Raw genomic sequence first — 21,071 nt, forward strand, 5'->3', positions numbered from 1 at the left:
CCTGTATCTTCAGATCTAGCACCCCACATTTCCACCATGTCTTCAAAGCCAGCACCCCACATTTCTCTTGTTATGTCAGATCCAGCACCCCACATTTCTCACATACCTTCAAAACTAGCACCCAATGTTTCCCTCATTTCTTCAGATCCAGCACCCCACATTTTCCTGTATCTTCAGATCCAGCACCCCACATTTCTCCTGTTCCTTCAGGTCCAGCAAACCCCATTTTTCCCCTACCCAAAGATCCAGCACCCTAGTACCTTCACATCCAGCACCCCACATTTACCATGTTCTTTTATAACCGGCACATCACATTTCCCCCCACCCTCAGATCCAGCAACCCACATTTCCACTGCTCCTTTAGATCCAGCACCCCACATTTCCCCTGTACTTTGGATCATCAGATTTTAACTCTTAGCACTCTTGACCCCGGCACTAGAAGGGTTAAGACCTCTGTAGAGGGCAGCCTTCTATTTATATGGGGTCTGATCTAGTTTCTTGGATTGGTTCCCGGTAGAAGTGACAGGTCCTCTCAGCTGTTCCTGGCAGAGGGTGTCCCTATAGAGAACTCTCTGGACTCGCACAACCTTTCTCTGTTGGGGGGGTGCAGGGCTTTGTCTCGTATGTAGAGGACAGATTTGACAGACGGAGGTTGGAGCTTTTTTTTACTGAAGTTCAGTCTGGGGTTTTTTGGTGTCCCTTGAAGAACCGCTGCCCAAGGTAGTCACCAGGCCCAGCTGACAGCATGCTGTGGTCTTTGCTGGAATTTTTCTTCAATCATGTCCTCCTGGTCACCATTTGTTGCTTTGTGGCCTCCACAGTGGTGCTGCAATGTATGACACGAATCCGCAGCACCATGAAGATCGACCGAGCGCAGAAACTGCGGGATCAGGCTCTCCGACTGATGGAAAAACATGGCAGCGACTTCAAGAAACAGGTACTCTTTAGAAGGCCCCAAGAAATATTATTACATTTGTATTATATCAGTATCCGTCCTTTTAGAGTGTCAGCTCTGCAGCCCATATTTCCTCCCTTCTTTCCTTTCTGCCCTGATTGCCTTCTGCCTGCAATTCATGGGGGGGTCGGTGAAAATTCTGTCTGATACATAATGAATGTGAAGATATTGGGATATCTGAAGGTGTATGGCCACGATTGCAGCCAATTCCTGGACTCCTCAGCAGACAGCCTGCACCACTCCTCTATAGGTTGGTGATATTTTCTCCATCATGTCTTCCATATTCATCCCATTCAGTGGAGTTTTATTAGATCTGCGATGAGCCTCTCCCATCCATACAGGGTAATTCTGCAACCCTGAGCAACCAATCTGCATTCTCCTTCCACTGATATGGCTGCTCCCCACACAGAGGACATCCGGTTGCTATGGGTGATGGCAATGTAACATGATGTTATTATTCTGTGTTCCGTATTATTATAACCTCATGGATAAAAGTCTATGATGAAAGAACTGTCTGCGCTGCCCATACAACCATTCAGATAGTCCAATTCACAAAAAAATCCATCTTCCAGGGTTTGTTCACCTGAGCTTGGTAAAGGTAAGAGGCAAAGTCTGGAGGATGTCAATGATTGATTGGGGACACAAACTGGGGGGTCTCGTAGGGCTGTGTAGGACGGGAAATGCAGTAGCTTCATGGGTATTCAGGGACAGTGAGTTTTCATGAGCTGCTTTTGTATTCCCTATTAATTGATTGTATGGCATTGTCCATTATTTTGATATGTTGTGTATTGGACCTTCTTAATTTTTGGGGGGGTTCTGAGTATTGGACATTATTTTGGTTTGTTGGGTTCTAAGAGTTGGGTATTCTTTGGTGTGTTCTACATTGTATGGAGTTGACCATTAGTTTGATATGTTGTGTATTGGACTTTCTTATGGTTTTGTTGGGTTCTGGGTATTGGACAGTCTTTTAGTGTGTTGGGTTCTGGGTATTATTCTGGTTTGTTGGGTCCTAAGGGTTGGACATTCTTATGGTTTTGTTGGGTTCTTGGTATTGGACAGTCTTTAGGTTCATTGTGTTCTGGATATTGAATTTTACTTTGGTTTGTTGGGTTCTAAGAGTTGGACGTGCTTTTAGTTTGTTGAGTTGGACATTCTTTTTTAATGTTGGGTATTGGACCTTCCTATGGTTTTGCTGGGTTCTGGGTATTGGACAGTGTTTTGGAGTGTTGGGTTCTGGGTATTGGATTTTACTTTGGTTGGTTGGGTTCTAAGAGTTGGACGTGCTTTTGGTTTGTTGGGTTGGACATTCTTTTTTAATGTTGGGTATTGGACCTTCTTATGGTTTTGTTGGGTCCTGAGTATTGGACAATCCTTTGGGGTGTTGGGTTCTTGGTATTGTACATTATTTTGGTTTGTTGGATTCTAAGAGTTAGGCGTTCTTTGATGTGTTCCGTATTGGACATTCTTATGGTTTGGTTGGGTTTGGTTATTGGAATTCTTTTAGTGTGTTGGGTTTCTGGGTATTGGAATGAAACTTGCAGTGCCTTTCTAAGTTGAGACAGAGATCTCCCAGCTGGTAGCAGTGAAGGGAGCTGGCCTCAGTGCACTATTCAGAGGTGTAAGAGCATTATCAAAGAGAAGAAAGGGCACCACTCACCAACCCAGAGGCTCTGCGACCAAGCCCTGGTGAGTGGGGAAAAACATGTCAAGGGGATGTGACTGGAGCGACAGTGGCTGAGGCCACAGTCATCTACATACTGATGCATTGGGTTGGTGAGCGGCGCCCTTTCTTCTTCGATAGGGTTCCGGGTATTGGACAGTCTTTTAGTGTGTTGGGTTCTGGGTATTATTCTGGTTTGTTGGGTTCTAAAGGCTGTACATTCTTTTGGCTTGTTGACATTCTTATGGTTTTGTTGTGTTCTGAGTATTGCACATTATTTTGTTTTGTTGGGTTCTAAGAGTTGTTTTTGTGTGTTGGGTATTGGACCTTATATCAGGGCCTGGATCTTAACCCAGGACCTCTTCTGTGTCTGGCAGCAACTCTTCTTGCTGAGCAACCTGGCATGCTGGACAGCTCCCTGGACAATTCCTTGAATGATCCTACTTTGAATCTTGTTTCTATGAACTTTGTACCTCTTGCTCCTCCCATGAACTTCCTCATTTAAGCCATGTCTCTACACTTCCTGTTTACTAGATTATTGTGCTCTCTTCGGCCGATATCCCGCTCTTGTTACTCCTGCTGCCATTCGTATCTTCACTACCACTTTTTACTGACCTTTGGCCTGTTCCTCGACTACCCGTCTGCTTGATCCCTTCCTGCTATATCAGCTACTGGACCTCAGTTTGCGCATATCCTTGTGGGGTGATCTTGAGGACCGTGACCTGGTACTAACTCTCAGCAAAACCCATCTCCACCATCAGAAGCTCTGGAGACTACCTGTTAGTACTTAGACTCCACACCTCACGTGAGCCAGCGTCATCCGCCAGGGTGACCTGCTTGTGTATTTATCCTAGTGGTTGGTGGAAGCTTCTCCACTGCTATAGCTACTGGACGCCAAGCCTGACTCCAGACCATGGCACCTACTTATGGTTTTGTTGTGTTCTGGGTATTGGAGAGTCTTTTAATGTTTTGGACATTCTTATGGTTTGTTGGGTTTTAAGAATTGGACATTTTTTTGGTATGTTGGGTTCTAAGAATTGGACATTCTTTTGGTTTGTTGTTTTCTAAGAATTGGACATTATTTTGGTTTCTTGGGTTTTAAAAACTGGAGATTCTTTTGGTATGTTGGGTTCTAAGAATTGGACATTCTTTTGGGTGGTTGGGTTCTAAGAATTGGACATTCTTTTGATATGTTGGGTTATGGGTATTGGACATTTTTTTGGCATAAATTTCTGGGTAAAGTGAAACATTTTAGAGTGTTTATTCTTGGGTAGGCCATGAAGCTTTGTATACAGAACATACTTTCTGAGCATCCTTGAGTAGTAGACTTATTCTCTACTATCTGGGTCTCCTTGTCATCAGTCAATATCCTTGGTTAGATCTGCAATAGAAATGGACTTGGGCGTCTTTGCAAATTTTGTCCTTCATTTGTAGTTTAGCAGAAGCTCCTTACAATGGGCCAGTGACCCAGACATCTCCTTGCTTGTTCTGGGATCAGACTACAGCTGTTAGTACTTTTCTTAAATGTATAAAGCATAAATTACCCTAAATTGTGACATTAGGTACATTGTATAAAAAGTGATATGACATCACACATCCTAGATTCAGTGGCCTTAGTTATTTTATGAATTCAGTAGGCAGTAGAGGGGTCAGAGTAGTGTACAAATGTTCATAATTTAACATTTGAATAAACAGCTTTTGGGCCTGGAGATCAGAGGATCTAACACCGAGCTGATAATGACTCTCTGAAGGGTCCTTGTGTACATATAATGGACAGCGGTACCTCGCCATGGACAGTGGCCACCCCACCATGGACACCATGGACAATGGTCATCCCACCATTGACCGTGGTCAACTTACCAGTCCTCAAACGGAGGCTTCAGACTTGCCAGCCTCAGAATTAGTCGCGGGCTCAGTTCATTCCAGACTGGAGGCACCAGACGGTCAGATGAATTTGGTTTAATCTCTAATAAAATAGCACATTTTAGATGTAGGAAGATCAAACTGATTCCTTCTGATAGAATGTATTATGAGCTACAGATATCAAATGATATGTCCTGGTTGTAGAGAACCACCTAAGGACCGACAAAATGGTAGTATGAGGCCTGCTTGCGTCACCCATGAGGTATGTGGACTTGTTGTGAACAGGATCATGTGCTGTTTAAAATCCAAACCATCGGAACCGGCTGCTCTATATAACCAATTGCCACAGCAGAAGGCAGAACCCCTTTTCTCAGCAGGTGAGGTGACACCTACAGAATTGATTGGCCCAAGAGAATAAGTCCATCCCACGTCTTTTCTCAATAAATTAAGTAGCGTTAAAGAGTAACTGCACATTTGTTGAGAAAGAAACACCCCCCTCTGGGTGATCTATGTACAGTATCTCACAAAAGTGAGTACACCCCTCACATTTTTTGTAAATATTTTATTATATCTTTTCATGTGACAACACTGAAGAAATGACACTTTGCTACAATGTAAAGTAGTGAGTGTACAGCTTGTATAACAGTGTAAATTTGCTGTCCCCTCAAAATAACTCAACACACAATCAATAATGTCTAAACGACTGGCAACAAAAGTGAGTACACCCCTAAGTGAAAATGTCCAAATTGGGCCAAAAGGGTCAATATTTTGTGTGGCCACCATTATTTTCCAGCACTGCCTTAACAGCCTCCTGGGAATGGGGTTCACCAGAGCTTCATAGGTTGCCATTGGAGTCCTCTTCCACTCCTCCATGACATCACAGAGCTGGTGGATGTTAGAGACCTTGCTTTCATCCACCTTTCGTTTTTAGGGTGCCCCAGAGATGCTCAATAGGGTTTAGGTCTGGAGAAATGCTTGGCCAGTCCATCACCTTTACCCTCAGCTTCTTTAGCAAGGCAGTGGTGGTCTTGGAGGTGTGTTTGGGGTGGTTATCATGTTGGAATACTGCCCTGCGGCCCAGTCTCTGAAGGGAGGGGATCATGCTCTGCTTCAGTATATCACAGTACATGTTGGCATTCATGGTCCCCTCAATGATCTGTAGCCCCCCAGTGCCGGCAGCACTCATGCAGCCCCAGACCATGACACTCCCACCACCATGCTTGACTGTAGGCAAGACACACTTGTCTTTGTACTCCTCACCTGGTTGCCCCCACATATGCTTGACACCATCTGAATCAAATAAGTTTATCTTGGTCTCATCAGACCACAGGACATTGTTACAGTAATCCATGTCCTTAGTCTCCTTTCAGCAAACAGTTTGCGGGCTTTCTTGTGCATCATCTTTAGAAGAGGCTTCCTTCTGGGACGACAGCCATGCAGACCAATTTGATGCAGTGTGCGGCGTATGGTCTGAGCACTGACAGGCTGACCCCCCACCCCTACAACCTCTGCAGCAATGCTGGCAGCACTCATACGTCTATTTCCCAAAGACAACCTCTGGATATGAAGCTGAGCACATGCACTCAACTTCTTTGGTTCACCATGGCTAGGACTATTCTGAGTGGAACCTGTCCTGTTAAACCACTGTATGGTCTTGGCCACCATGCTTCAGCTCAGTTTCAGGGTCTTGGCAATCCTCTTATAGCCTAGGCCATCTTTATGTAGAGCAACAATTCTTTTTTTCAAATCCTCAGAGAGTTCTTTGCCATGAGGTGCCATGTTGAACTTCCAGTGACCAGTATGAGAGAGTGAGAGCGATAACACCAAATTTAACACACCTGCTCCCCATTCACACCTGAGACCTTGTAACACTAACGAGTCACATGACACCGGGCAGGGAAAATGGCTAATTGGGCCCAATTTGGATATTTTCACTTAGGGGTGTACTGACTTTTGTTGCCAGCGGTTTAGACATTAATGGCTGTGTGTTGAGTTATTTGGAGGGGACAGCAAATTTACACTGTTATACAAGCTGTACACTCACTACTTTACATTGTAGCAAAGTGTCATTTCTTCAGTGTTGTCACACGAAAAGATAGAAGAAAATATTTATAAAAATGTGAGGGGTGTACTCACTTTTGTGAGATACTGTAGATTGCAGGTATTGTAACAAATGGTTCAACATACTGGGACTGGAGGTCGGAGGTTGCTGTCTGACCATTGTACACTGTACTGGGACTGAAGGTCGGAGGTTGTTGTCTGACCATTGTACACCATACTGGGACTGAAGGTCGGAGGTTGTTGTCTGACCACTGTACACTGTACTGGGACTGAAGGTCGGGGGTTGAAGGTCGGAGGTTGTTGTCTGACCATTGTACACTGTACTGGGACTGAAGGTCGGGGGTTGAAGGTCGGAGGTTGTTGTCTGACCATTGTACACCATACTGGGACTGAAGGTCGGAGGTTGTTGTCTGACCATTGTACACCATACTAGGAGTGAAGGTCGGAGGTTGTTGTCTGACCATTGTACACTGTACTGGGACTGAAGGTCGGGGGTTGAAGGTCGGAGGTTGTTGTCTGACCATTGTACACCATACTGGGACTGAAGGTCGGAGGTTGTTGTCTGACCATTGTACACCATACTGGGACTGAAGGTCGGAGGTTGTTGTCTGACCATTGTACACTGTACTGTGACTGAAGGTCGGAGGTTGTTGTCTGACCATTGTACACCGTACTGTGACTGAAGGTCGGAGGTTGTTGTCTGACCATTGTACACCGTACTGTGACTGAAGGTCGGAGGTTGTTGTCTGACCATTGTACACTGTACTGTGACTGAAGGTCGGAGGTTGTTGTCTGACCATTGTACACCGTACTGTGACTGAAGGTCGGAGGTTGTTGTCTGACCATTGTACACTGTACTGTGACTGAAGGTCGGAGGTTGTTGTCTGACCATTGTACACTGTACTGGGACTGAAGGTCGGAGGTTGTTGTCTGACCATTGTACACTGTACTGGGACTGAAGGTCGGAGGTTGAAGGTCAGAGGTTGTTGTCTGACCATTGTACACCGTACTGGGACTGAAGGTCGGAGGTTGTTGTCTGACCATTGTACACTGTACTGGGACTGAAGGTCGGAGGTTGTTGTCTGACCATTGTACACTGTACTGGGACTGAAGGTCGGAGGTTGTTGTCTGACCATTGTACATCGTACTGGGGCTAAAGGTGGGAGGTTATCGTCTCACCATTGTACACCGTACTGGGGCTAAAGGTGGGAGGTTATCGTCTGACCATTGTACACCGTACTGGGACTGAAGGTCGGAGGTTTTTGTCTGACCATTGTACATCGTACTGGGACTGAAGGTCGGAGGTTGTTGTCTGACCATTGTACATCGTATTGGGGCTAAAGGTGGGAGGTTATCGTCTGACCATTGTACACCATACTGGGGCTAATGGTGGGAGGTTATCGTCTGACCATTGTACACCGTACTGGGGCTGAAGGTCGGAGGTTGTTGTCTGACCATTGTACATCCTACTGGGACTGAAGGTCGGAGGTTGTTGTCTGACCATTGTACACCATACTAGGAGTGAAGGTCGGAGGTTGTTGTCTGACCATTGTACACTGTACTGGGACTGAAGGTCGGGGGTTGAAGGTCGGAGGTTGTTGTCTGACTATTGTACACCATACTGGGACTGAAGGTCGGAGGTTGTTGTCTGACCATTGTACACCATACTGGGACTGAAGGTCGGAGGTTGTTGTCTGACCATTGTACACTGTACTGTGACTGAAGGTCGGAGGTTGTTGTCTGACCATTGTACACCGTACTGTGACTGAAGGTCGGAGGTTGTTGTCTGACCATTGTACACCGTACTGTGACTGAAGGTCGGAGGTTGTTGTCTGACCATTGTACACTGTACTGTGACTGAAGGTCGGAGGTTGTTGTCTGACCATTGTACACCGTACTGTGACTGAAGGTCGGAGGTTGTTGTCTGACCATTGTACACTGTACTGTGACTGAAGGTCGGAGGTTGTTGTCTGACCATTGTACACTGTACTGGGACTGAAGGTCGGAGGTTGAAGGTCAGAGGTTGTTGTCTGACCATTGTACACCGTACTGGGACTGAAGGTCGGAGGTTGTTGTCTGACCATTGTACACTGTACTGGGACTGAAGGTCGGAGGTTGTTGTCTGACCATTGTACACTGTACTGGGACTGAAGGTCGGAGGTTGTTGTCTGACCATTGTACATCGTACTGGGGCTAAAGGTGGGAGGTTATCGTCTCACCATTGTACACCGTACTGGGGCTAAAGGTGGGAGGTTATCGTCTGACCATTGTACACCGTACTGGGACTGAAGGTCGGAGGTTTTTGTCTGACCATTGTACATCGTACTGGGACTGAAGGTCGGAGGTTGTTGTCTGACCATTGTACATCGTATTGGGGCTAAAGGTGGGAGGTTATCGTCTGACCATTGTACACCATACTGGGGCTAATGGTGGGAGGTTATCGTCTGACCATTGTACACCGTACTGGGGCTGAAGGTCGGAGGTTGTTGTCTGACCATTGTACATCCTACTGGGACTGAAGGTCGGAGGTTGTTGTCTGACCATTGTACACCATACTAGGAGTGAAGGTCGGAGGTTGTTGTCTGACCATTGTACACTGTACTGGGACTGAAGGTCGGAGGTTGTTGTCTGACCATTGTACATCGTATTGGGGCTAAAGGTGGGAGGTTATCGTCTGACCATTGTACACCGTACTGGGGCTAATGGTGGGAGGTTATCGTCTGACCATTGTACACCGTACTGGGGCTGAAGGTCGGAGGTTGTTGTCTGACCATTGTACATCGTTCTGGGACTGAAGGTCGGAGGTTGTTGTCTGACCATTGTACATCGTACTGGGACTGAAGGTCGGAGGTTGTTGTCTGACCATTGTACACCGTACTGGGACTGAAGGTCGGAGGTTGTTGTCTGACCATTGTACACCATACTGTGACTGAAGGTCGGAGGTTGTTGTCTGACCATTGTACACCATACTGGGACTGAAGGTCAGAGGTTGTTGTCTGACCATTGTACACTGTACTGGGACTGAAGGTCGGAGGTTGTTGTCTGACCATTGTACATCGTATTGGGGCTAAAGGTGGGAGGTTATCGTCTGACCATTGTACACCGTACTGGGGCTAATGGTGGGAGGTTATCGTCTGACCATTGTACACCGTACTGGGGCTGAAGGTCGGAGGTTGTTGTCTGACCATTGTACATCGTTCTGGGACTGAAGGTCGGAGGTTGTTGTCTGACCATTGTACATCGTACTGGGACTGAAGGTCGGAGGTTGTTGTCTGACCATTGTACACCGTACTGGGACTGAAGGTCGGAGGTTGTTGTCTGACCATTGTACACCGTACTGGGGCTGAAGGTCGGAGGTTGTTGTCTGACCATTGTACATCGTTCTGGGACTGAAGGTCGGAGGTTGTTGTCTGACCATTGTACATCGTACTGGGACTGAAGGTCGGAGGTTGTTGTCTGACCATTGTACATTGCACTGGGACTGAAGGTGGGAGGTTGTAGTAATGGTTATGCGTACCGGGCACCCGAATAGCTGTGTGTGTAGCAGCCATTTTGTCATAAGAATGCATAGCCACAGTGACCTTTCCCTTCTCCTTCCTTCACTTTAAACAATACACAAACTGTTTCCTTGATCCATTGATTGGACACACAGACCTTTCCATTACCCAAACCACAAGTTGAGTCTGGAAACTCTAACGCCGCATACACACAGTCGGATTTTCCAACGGGAAATGTTCCATGGGAGCTTGTTGCCGGAAATTCCAACCATGTGTAGGCTCCATCGGACATTTTCCGTCCGAATTTCCGACAAACAAAATTTGAGATCTGGATCTCAAATTTTCCGACAACAAAATCCGTTGTCGTAAATTCCGAGCGTGTGTACACAATTCCGACGCACAAAGTGCCAGGCACATTCGTAATCAAGCAGAAGAGCCGCACTGGCTATTGAACTTCATTTTTCTCGGCTCGTCGTACGTGTTGTACGTCACCGCGTTCTTGACGTTCGGAATTTCCGACAACATTTGTGTGACCGTGTGTATGCAAGACAAGTTTGAGCCAACATCCATTGGAAAAAAAACATGGATTTTGTTATCGGAATGTCTGATCGTGTGTACGTGGCATAATAGAACTGTCCCCCTTTGCAAACTTGAGCTAATCCAGAGAACTAACAGATAAATGAACAGATACCGGTCGTAAATAGCTCAGTTGAAGGGGATGGACAATACTCATCCCCGCAGACAGGTTAGCAGTAATCTCTCTGAAACTTCAGCATGTTACATAACTCATGAAATAATAATAGCACGGCCAGAATATGGACATATTTATCTCCCTCAGTTAATTTATAGTGTTTTGAGCCTAAACACAGTTAACCTAAGAGTACTGGAAATGGAACCCACCCAATTCCTCTCCTAGGTGAACAGGGCATCGGAAACCTGTCAACTGTATATTCATTTCAAAGCTAAATTCAGGCTGAACATTAATCTGCATGTTAGCAGGCTGTACCCGGTAGGTAAAGATATGATTACCTATAGAAATCTGTATTTGGGACATAGTCATAAACATAGTGACATCCCAGAAACCACTTCTCAGATGCTTCATTGTTCAGATGGCCTCTGTCAACACCTCTTTGATACCAGAGAAAAGGGGGGTGCCAGGACAGTGTGATTAGCTTTAGTTAACATCAAACCAAGGAACATCTAACAGGACTTGTGAGAGCCACTCTACCATTTTTGTTGATTCACTGAAACCAGGACATTGCAAGTATTCTCCATTTTCAACTCCTTTTAAATCTCTCTTGTTTTATTGTCTCTTCATTTTTTCGTAACACCCTTTTTCTGTAAATATTTCATTTTCACCACTTTGACCTTTTCATAATTAAATCATATTTTGAAAATAGTTAAAATTGTCTCTAAGGCTTTAAAATGCAAAACTAAAAAGGATCCCTGTCTCTTGAAGAGTGCTACTGTATGTGATAAATCTCTGAACATACCTGTGTGTGGTGACAGTGCCTGTACAGACATTTATGTTATATAATTGTTATTGCTAATCTTGTGGAAGTTCCAAATCTTTTTGGTAAAAGTTGGTGGCGGCAGTTAGAGGGTTAATTGCTTAATTAACTTAACCCAGTGACAATCTCTCTCAGGCCGCTGGCACCTAGATTGTGGTCCCGTGAGCTGGAAAATCTTTGCGCAGGGTACAGCTGAAAGTGGCATTGTTACGTAAGGGACAGCACTATGTGAGATTGGGCAGTCCTTTGTCACGGGTTGGTAAGGAGGGCAGGGGGCCTGATACCGCGTTTCGTCACAGTTGTCATCTGACCACAATTCACCGTACTGGGACTGAAGGTCGGAGTTTGTCGTTTGACCACTGTTCATCGTACTGGGACTGAAGGTTGGAGTTTGTCGTTTGACCACGGTTCACCGTACTGGGACTGAAGGTCGGAGTTTGTCGTTTGACCACAGTTCACCGTACTGGGACTGAAGGTCGGAGTTTGTCGTTTGACCACGGTTCATCGTACTGGGACTGAAGGTCGGAGTTTGTCGTTTGACCATGGTTCACCGTACTGGGACTGAAGGTCGGAGTTTGTCGTTTGACCACAGTTCACCGTGCTAGGACTGAAGGTCGGAGTTTGTCGTTTGACCATGGTTCATCGTACTGGGACTGAAGGTCGGAGTTTGTCGTTTGACCACAGTTCACCGTACTGGGACTGAAGGTCGGAGTTTGTCGTTTGACCACAGTTCACCGTACTGGGACCGAAGGTCGGAGTTTGTCGTTTGACCACAGTTCACCGTACTGGGACCGAAGGTCGGAGTTTGTCGTTTGACCACAGTTCACCGTACTGGGACCGAAGGTCGGTAAGTGAACTCGGTGGGTGATGGGATCTTCCTGAGAATGGAATACAATTCCTCTTCCACCAGATCTGATCATCATCACACATCTGACACAATGACTCCCCAATTTGTTCTCTGAGACAGAAAAGACTTTACAGATGTTTATTCTACAGAACAATCGTGTCTCTGAGTGGCTCTATGAATGTCTCTATGAGTGTTTCTATGGATGTCTGAGTGTTTCTTTGGGTATCTCTGTGGATGTCTCTATGGGTGTGTCTATGGATGTCCCTGAGTGTTTCTATGAGTGTTTCTATGGGTATCTCTGTGGATGTCTCTATAAGTGATTCTATGGGTGTCTCTATAGATTTATTTATGAGTTTCTATGGGTATCTATATGGATTGCTCTATAAGTGTGTCTATAGATGTCTTTATGAGTGTCTCTATGGGTGTCTCTATGGGTGTCTCTATGGATGTCTTTATGAGTGTTTCTATGGGTATCTCTGTGGATGTCTCTATAAGTGATTCTATGGGTGTCTCTATAGATTTATTTATGAGTTTCTATGGGTATCTCTATGGATTGCTCTATAAGTGTGTCTATAGATGTCTTTATGGGTGTCTCTATGGGTGTCTCTATGGATGTCTGAGTGTTTCTTTGGGTATCTCTGTGGATGTCTCTATGGGTGTGTCTATGGATGTCTATGGGTGTTTCTATGGATGTCTCTATTGGTGTCTCTATTGGGGTATCTATGGATTTCTCTGAGTTTCTCTACGGGTGTCTCTATGGATGTCTCTATTGGTGTCTCTATGGATGTCTCAGAGTTTCTCTATGTCTGTCTCTATGGGAGTGTCTCTATGGGTGTTCCTATGAGTGTCTCTATTAATAATAAAGTGACAGTTTTAGGCTCCTCATATGAGTTTAGTGGTGAGGATTGAAAGGGGGGGGGGGGTAAATCCCGGGTGGGGTGTTGTTTCTATTTTCTGCCCTCATTGTGGGAGATATGACTCATGTGATACGGGGATTATAGATGAATTATAATAAGAGGGGGGCGGGGCTGGCAGAGACTATTTCTGGCCCCCATTGTCTGTGCCAGGCAGAGGGTAGTGCCCATTCTCTCTTTGTCTGAGGACGGTGGCGCAGTGTTCGGGGAGATGCTGAACTCTCTGCGGTTCCTCCTGTCCGGGATGGCAGTCACTCACCTGCTGGCGGCCGTCCTGTGCGCTGTGGTAGTCGGTTTTCTGCTCATACGATGGACGGTTCGAAGGCGGTGTGATCAGAAGATTGGGAGAGCCGTGATGGAGAGAGAACGTTCCCTGCAGCTCATGGAGAAGGCAGTGCTGCAGTATATGGAGCAGGTGAGAGGGGTCCGGGGGCCCCGCAATCTGGGGACCTAGATTGTATAATAATAATAGTGTGTGACTGTGGGGCAGGGTTGGCAACCGCCAGTAAATTTACTGACAGTTTGTAAAAATCTGTGAATTTTTTTACAACTGCCAGTAAATATCAGGGGCTGGTAATTTCATGCTGTGTTGACTTTTTAAGTGTAAATCAAGCAAATGACTTTTTTTTATAGGTATTGTCAGTGTTTTGTTTCCATATCATGTTTATACTGTTCAAATATTTACTGTGTTCGTTTTCAAAAGGAGTTCTGTAATTTCTCAGGTTGCCAGTAAAAAATTTACTCCGCCAGTAAATTTTCCATGTCTTGTCAGTAAAAAAATGCTGCTGGAGGTTGGCAACCCTTCTGTGGGGGGGAGGGGACATTTGAGTGTACATTTTTGTTTATTTAAAATCCTGTAAACATACAGCTTGTTATTAAAAAAAAAAAAAAACATATTTACATATATAAATAAAAATAATAATAATAATATATATAAACAAAAACAAACAAGCTTACATCATCAAATAACAGAAAAGAAATTAGAGTGTAAGCTCCTCTGGTACAGAGACTTTACTCCTGACCCCCACACTTAGTGCTCTGTGCGTTACAAGTAGGTTCACGTTTTATTTAACCATATCCCTTTAAGCCCCTCCCAGTGTTAGCGCAGTTTGGAGACATCAACCATTTGCCAACATTCCTCCCATCACAATGACTGAAGGACGCTCCAAGTCTTTCCCAATTCCAGTTCTGCTTCTCTCTGGGAGGTGAGGAGTAATCGGAGTCTGGGAGGAAGGAGAGCTCCCCCCAGATAGGAATACCCTCTCCCAGCAAGGCAATACCCGTCCTAGTGGTTGGCCCATTGAGATGCATAAATATTCATATCATGGGTTATTGGATTGCCCGGGGTGCTCCCCAGCAACAGGCAGAAATAACAGTTCAGCTCAGGCGGGATACACCCTGGAAGAGCTACATTTAAAGAGTCGCTCCTTCTTTACCATCTGCACCAATCAGGGGAGATGTTTTCTGGTTTGCCACAGCACTGTCAGTCTGGGGTAACCTAGAACTCCCAGCAGCTGTGCACCAAAGAGGGGATGCAAGAAAGGTGAGTGTTACAATATGGTTTGCTCTGTATAATCAATGCTCCTCCCTCTGTATGTGTGACGTCACTTCCTGTACAGTGGTGACAACATCTGCCTTGCTCAGAACATACATAGCTCCTCCCTCTGCATGTGTGACATCACTTCCTGTACAGTAGTGACAACATCTGCCTTGCGCTGGATATACAATGCTCCTCCATCTTTGTGATGTCACTTCCTGTTGTCTTGTTTCAGCACGGTGATGTGGATGCGGGTCGGATCCTCTCACTGTCCCTGGGTGAGCTGGCCAGTCAGTTGAAGAGTGGTTCGCTGTCTCCAGAGGCCGTGCTGCATGTCTACATAGAGAAGGTGACAATGTTTGGGGGGTCATTTACTCCCAAAGTGATGTAATTCAGAACAATCTATCAGGTCTTAGCATTGATTATCTTATTCATTCCGGACTGTTCAGTGCAGAATGCTGATTGGTCTGTCAGTGTTAGGATACTCCTAGCAATGAAATACTCATAGTCCGTTCTGATCATCTTCATTTCTGTGGATGGCTCCGGGCTGCCTCTGGGAGAACCTTTATAGAGATGGTGGAAATCAGCCCTATTGGGGGTATTATTCCTTAGCTGCCCACTCCTCCATAGACCTTCACACTCCAGCCAACCATATGAACCCAAAGATCCTTGGTGGTCAGCACATCCAACCATCAGCCAATGTCTGGCTCCCGCTGGTCACATTGGGAGTCATGTATGGACTGGGCTCATGTAGTGGTCAGGAGGAAATTCCTCTTCATTGGCGGTCAGCACGTCCAGCCATCAGCCAATGTCTGGCTCCCGCTGGTCACATTGGGAGTCATGTATGGACTCGGCTCATGTAGTGGTCAGGAGGAAATTCCTCTTCATTGGTGGTCAGCACATCCAGCCATCAGCCAATGTCTGGCTCCCGCTGGTCACATTGGGAGCCATGTATTGACTGGGCTCATGTAGTGGTCCAAAGGAAATTTCTCTTCGTTGGTGGTCAGCACATCCAGCCATCAGCCAATGTCAGGCTCCCGCTGGTCACATTGGGAGTCATGTATGGACTGGGCTCATGTAGTGGTCAGGAGGAAATTCCTCTTCATTGGTGGTCAGCACATTCAACCATTAGCCAATGTCTGGCTCCCGCTGGTCACATTGGGAGTCATGTATGGACTCGGCTCATGTAGTGGTCAGGAGGAAATTCCTCTTCATTGGTGGTCAGCACATCCAGCCATCAGCCAATGTCTGGCTCCCGCTGGTCACATTGGGAGCCATGTATTGACTGGGCTCATGTAGTGGTCCAAAGGAAATTTCTCTTCGTTGGTGGTCAGCACATTCAACCATCACCCAATATAGAAATTGAAAGGCCATACCATTACCAAGAGGCTTAGATATTATTATTATACAGGATTTATATAGTGGCAACAGATTACGCAGCGCTTTACAATATAAAAGGGAGACAATACAGTTATAACACAATACAAGAGGAGTAAGAGGGCCCTGCTTACAATCTAATAGGATACAACCTTACTCTGAAAATACAAAAAAGGAGCCAACGTGTTTCAAAAGTCCAAGAGTGCCCCCAAACCCCCCCCCCCCCCCCAATCAAGGCTAGAAAGAACATCTTCACATTAATCCAATCATATATTGGCGTTGGGTTGATATGGAGACGTTCTCATGTTCTTTTTAGCCCTGATGAGGAGGGGGCGCTCTTGGCCCCGCAAAATGCATTGGATACCTTGTGGATTGTCCTCCCTGACTTTTATCCGAATAAAGTTGTATCTGGACCTCTTAGCAAGGGTGTGGCACTTCAATTTTTTTACATTACACTACAAGCCAAGGAGATGATGGAGATCCTCTGGGGTGTCGAAGTCGCCTGTCCAAGGGACAGATCATTTACACCAACATCAATATCATAAGATAGCAATACCAGTGAGATCACCCTGCGGGTCTAGCACTATCTTTCTACTTTCCTCGGCCATCAGCCAATATCTGGCTCCTGCTGTTCACATTGGAGATCATCTATGGACTGGCCTCACGTAGCATACAGGAGGACATTCCTCTTCATTGTTATCATATTCTACAATGTGTTACATCGCCTTTGTATAGATAGACACCCCCATTCACAGATCAAGAGATTGGAGAACTTCTGTTCTTTTAGAACTCAATTCTGAGATGTTCAGGCTCATGTGACACCAATAACTTGTGATGACAACAGTGACGTTTCCTCCATGTTAGTAAATCCCATTGTGTCTTATTTATGATTCAGGCTTTGGAAGTGACACGAGAAGTGAACTGTGTGACAGAGTTCCTGGCAGAGTGTGAGACGCAGCTGCAGGAGCTAAAGAAGCAGCCAGAGAAAGGTCTTCTCTATGGAGTACCAATCTCACTGAAGGACAACGTTGGATACAAGGTGTGGTGTTCTTGGGTGGCCCCATATAAATCACTTGATTCACCTGTCCCTCCATCCAATTCCCAAACCGCAAAAAGACTGTATGCTCCTCTCCTGTACCTCCCTCCAATCCCATACCACCATATTGTATGCTCCTCTCCTGTACCTCCCTTCAATCCCATACCACCATGTTGTATGCTCCTCTCCTGTACCTCAATCCAATCCCATACCACCATGTTGTATGCTCCTCTCCTGTACCTCCATCCAATCCCATACCACCATATTGTATGCTCCTCTCCTGTACTATCATCCAATCCCATACCACTATATTGTATGCTCCTCTCTTGTACCTCCGTCCAATCCCATACCACCATATTGTATGCTCCTTTCCTGTACCTCCATCCAATCCCATACCACCATATCATATGCTCCTCTCCTGTACCTCCCTCCAATCCCATACCACCATATTGTATGATCCTCTCCTGTACCTCCATCCAATCCCATACCACCATATTGTATGATCCTCTCCTGTACCTCCATCCAATCCCATACCACCATATTGTATGCTCCTCTCTTGTACCTCCAACCAATCCCATACCATCATATGGTATGCTCCTCGCCTGTACCTCAATCTGATTCCCAAAGACCATCATATTGTATGCTCCTCTTCTGTACCTAAATTCAGCTCCCATACAACCAACAGATTGTATGTTGCCTTTCCTGTATCTCCAACCAATCCAATACCACCATATTGTATGCTGCTCTCCTGTACCTCCATCCAATCCAATACCACCATATTGTATGCTGCTCTCCTGTACCTCCATCCAATCCAATACCACCATATTGTATGCTCTTCTTCTGTACCTAAATCCAGCTCCCATACCACCAACAGATTGTATGTTCCCTTTCCTGTGTCTGAACCCAATCCCATACCACCAACAGAGTGTACATTCCTGTCCTGAACCTCCTTACAATTCCCATACCACCATATTGTATGCTCCTCTCTTATACCTTCATCCAATTTCCATACCACTAATAAATTGCACATTCCTCACCTGTTCCTATCCCCATACCAGCATATCCTCTATTTCCTATGGGACACAGTAACGCTGGTCCTTCACCATGTGATCACTTTGGTGGGCTCATTCAGTCAAACAGGTGGAAGTCTGGAGTGATGTTTTTTGTGGAGGAATGACTCCGGGATTTATCTTTTTTTCAGGGACATAACAAGCACTGCGGTCTGGTCCATTTCCTGGGAACGCTGGATGCCGAGGACAGTGCGCTGGTCCATGTGCTGAAAAAACAGGGAGCCATCCCATTCGTGAAAACCAACGTTCCCCAATCCCTGATCAAGTAATCACTGCACCAGAATGTCCCCAAATGTTTACCCAGAAAATGTGGAGTCTGTAAATTACATCATTCCGGTCACTAGTGTCCCTGAACAAAGCAATATTCTTAATTCTGAGATTCTGTCCTGACAATGTAGTGAATGCTGGGATTCAGTCCTGACTGTGTGGTGAATGTTGGGATTCAGTCCTGGCTGTGTAGTGAATGTTGGAATTCAGTCCTGACTGTGTAGTGAATGCTGGGATTCAGTCCTGACTGTGTAGTGAATGCTGGGATTCAGTCCTGACTGTGTCGTGAATGCTGGGATTCAGCCCTGACTGTGTAGTGAATGCTGGGATTCAGTCCTGACTGTGTAGTGAATGCTGGGATTCAGTCCTGACTGTGTAGTGAATGCTGGGATTCAGTCCTGACTGTGTAGTGAATGTTGGGATTCAGTCCTGACTGTGTAGTGAATGCTGGGATTCAGTCCTGACTGTGTAGTGAATGTTGGGATTCAGTCATGACTGTGTAGTAAATGCTGGGATTCAGTCCTGACTGTGTAGTAAATGCTGGGATTCAGTCCTGACTGTGTAGTGAATGCTGGGATTCAGTCCTGACTGTGTAGTGAATGCTGGGATTTAGTCCTGACTGTGTAGTGAATGCTGGGATTCAGTCCTGACTGTGTAGTGAATGCTGGGATTCAGTCCTGACTGTGTATTGAATGCTGGGATTCAGTCCTGACAGTGTAGTGAATGCTGGGATTCAGTCCTGACTGTGTGGTGAATGCTGGGATTCAGTCCTGACTGTGTAGTGAATGCTGGGATTCAGTCCTGACTGTGTAGTGAATGCTGGGATTCAGTCCTGACTGTGTATTGAATGCTGGGATTCAGTCCTGACTGTGTAGTGAATGCTGGGATTCAGTCCTGGCTGTGTAGTGAATGCTGGGATTCAGTCCTGGCTGTGTAGTGAATGCTAGGATTCAGTCCTGACAGTGTAGTGAATGCTGGGATTCAGTCCTGACAGTGTAGTGAATGCTGGGATTCAGTCCTGACTGTGTAGTGAATGTTGGGATTCAGTCCTGACTGTGTAGTGAATGCTGGGATTCAGTTGTGGCTGTGAAGGTGAATGTTGAATAATTTTTTTTTTTTCTGAAGCTCGTCTTCAAGGACTGGGATTTCTGTAGAATATTTCTGTATATAAACTTTTGGTAGTGAATACATTCCCAAATAATGGTGATTATTTTTTGTTCTTTCAGCTTTGATTGCAGTAACTCCATCTACGGACAGACTCTGAACCCGCACAATCACAAGAAGACATGTGGGGGCTCTAGCGGAGGTGAAGGTGCTCTGATCGCAGGGGGCGGAGCCATCCTCGGAGTGGGCACTGACCTTTTGGGAAGTATCAGAATGCCTTGTAGTTTCTGTGGAATCTGTGGCCTCAAACCCTCTGGAGACCGGCTGAGGTCAGTGCTTCTATATCCCTATAAATACTGAATACTGGGAATCATTTACTGACCTCAGCCAATTAGAGCTCTCAGATGTCCAGTATAAGGTGTTACCTCGGGAGGTCTCTTGTCACCTTATATGCCCTGGACTTACCGTAGTGAACTGGGGACCTGCACTGCAATACTGGATATCCTATGATCTGGATCCCTGAGACCAACTACTACTAAAAATACCATGACCAGGATCCATGAGACCAAATACTACTAAAAATACCATGACCAGGATCCATGAGACCAAATACTACTAAAAATACCATGACCAGGATCCATGAGACCAACTACTACTAGATATGCCATGACCAGGATCCATGAGACCAACTACTACTAGATATACCATGACCTGGATCCATGAGACCAACTACTACTAGATATACCATGACCTAGATCCATGAGACCAACTACTACTAGATCATCCATGACCTGGATCCATAAGACGAACTTCTACTAGATATACCATGACCTGAATCCATGAGACCAACTACTTCTAGACAGTGGCGGCCTGCCCATTGGGGGCGCTGGGGCACCGCCCCCCTCCCCCCCCCCAAGCTACTTATCATAAAAATAAAAAAAATAATTAAAAAAAAATAATGGCCCTTTAAGTGTGTGTAGGATGCCGGACACACAGGTGTATGAGAAGCATGACGTGCTGCAATCACTGAAAAAATAAAAAAATAAATAGTGTCCCTTTAAGTGTGTGCAGGGTGCCGGACACACAGCTGCTATGGGAAGCATGACGTGTTTGCAATCACGTGATTGCACACAAGAAGCTCTATTGGCTTCCTTAAGAAAGTCCTCGGGGCGCTAAGCTCTGCGCCCTGAACACTTCCTCTATAAGTCTATAGCATGGTTCCCTGCTGTGGTGTGTGATTGGCGGGTCCCGTGACTCATTCCGGCCGGTCCAAAGGTGGATGGAAGGCGACTTGCTGTGAGAGCTGTCAGTCCGAAGGGGGGTGGGGGGGGGGGGCATCTAATGTAAAGGGGGTCTCTGATGGTGACATCTG

General features: G+C 45.9%; 1 protein-coding gene across 2 annotated transcripts in view; it reads left to right on the top strand.

Moving 5' to 3' along the window:
- Positions 1-527: 527 nt before the first annotated feature.
- Positions 528-21,071, top strand: part of LOC141122741 (vitamin D3 hydroxylase-associated protein-like) — a 37,066-nt gene continuing 16,522 nt past the window's right edge. The window contains exons 1-5 of one of the 2 annotated variants that reach the window (XM_073612001.1): positions 528-937; positions 15,081-15,194; positions 17,118-17,261; positions 18,460-18,593; positions 19,822-20,028. In XM_073612001.1, the coding sequence (XP_073468102.1) occupies positions 746-937; positions 15,081-15,194; positions 17,118-17,261; positions 18,460-18,593; positions 19,822-20,028 (791 nt within the window). In that variant the 5' untranslated portion in view covers positions 528-745. Of the gene's footprint in view, positions 938-13,331; positions 13,724-15,080; positions 15,195-17,117; positions 17,262-18,459; positions 18,594-19,821; positions 20,029-21,071 lie in introns of those variants that run through there. The other variant, XM_073612000.1, reaches the window with a different exon arrangement.

This window comes from Aquarana catesbeiana, unplaced genomic scaffold (genome assembly GCF_042186555.1).
Source record: "Aquarana catesbeiana isolate 2022-GZ unplaced genomic scaffold, ASM4218655v1 unanchor77, whole genome shotgun sequence".
In the NCBI taxonomy this organism is placed as follows: domain Eukaryota; kingdom Metazoa; phylum Chordata; class Amphibia; order Anura; family Ranidae; genus Aquarana; species Aquarana catesbeiana.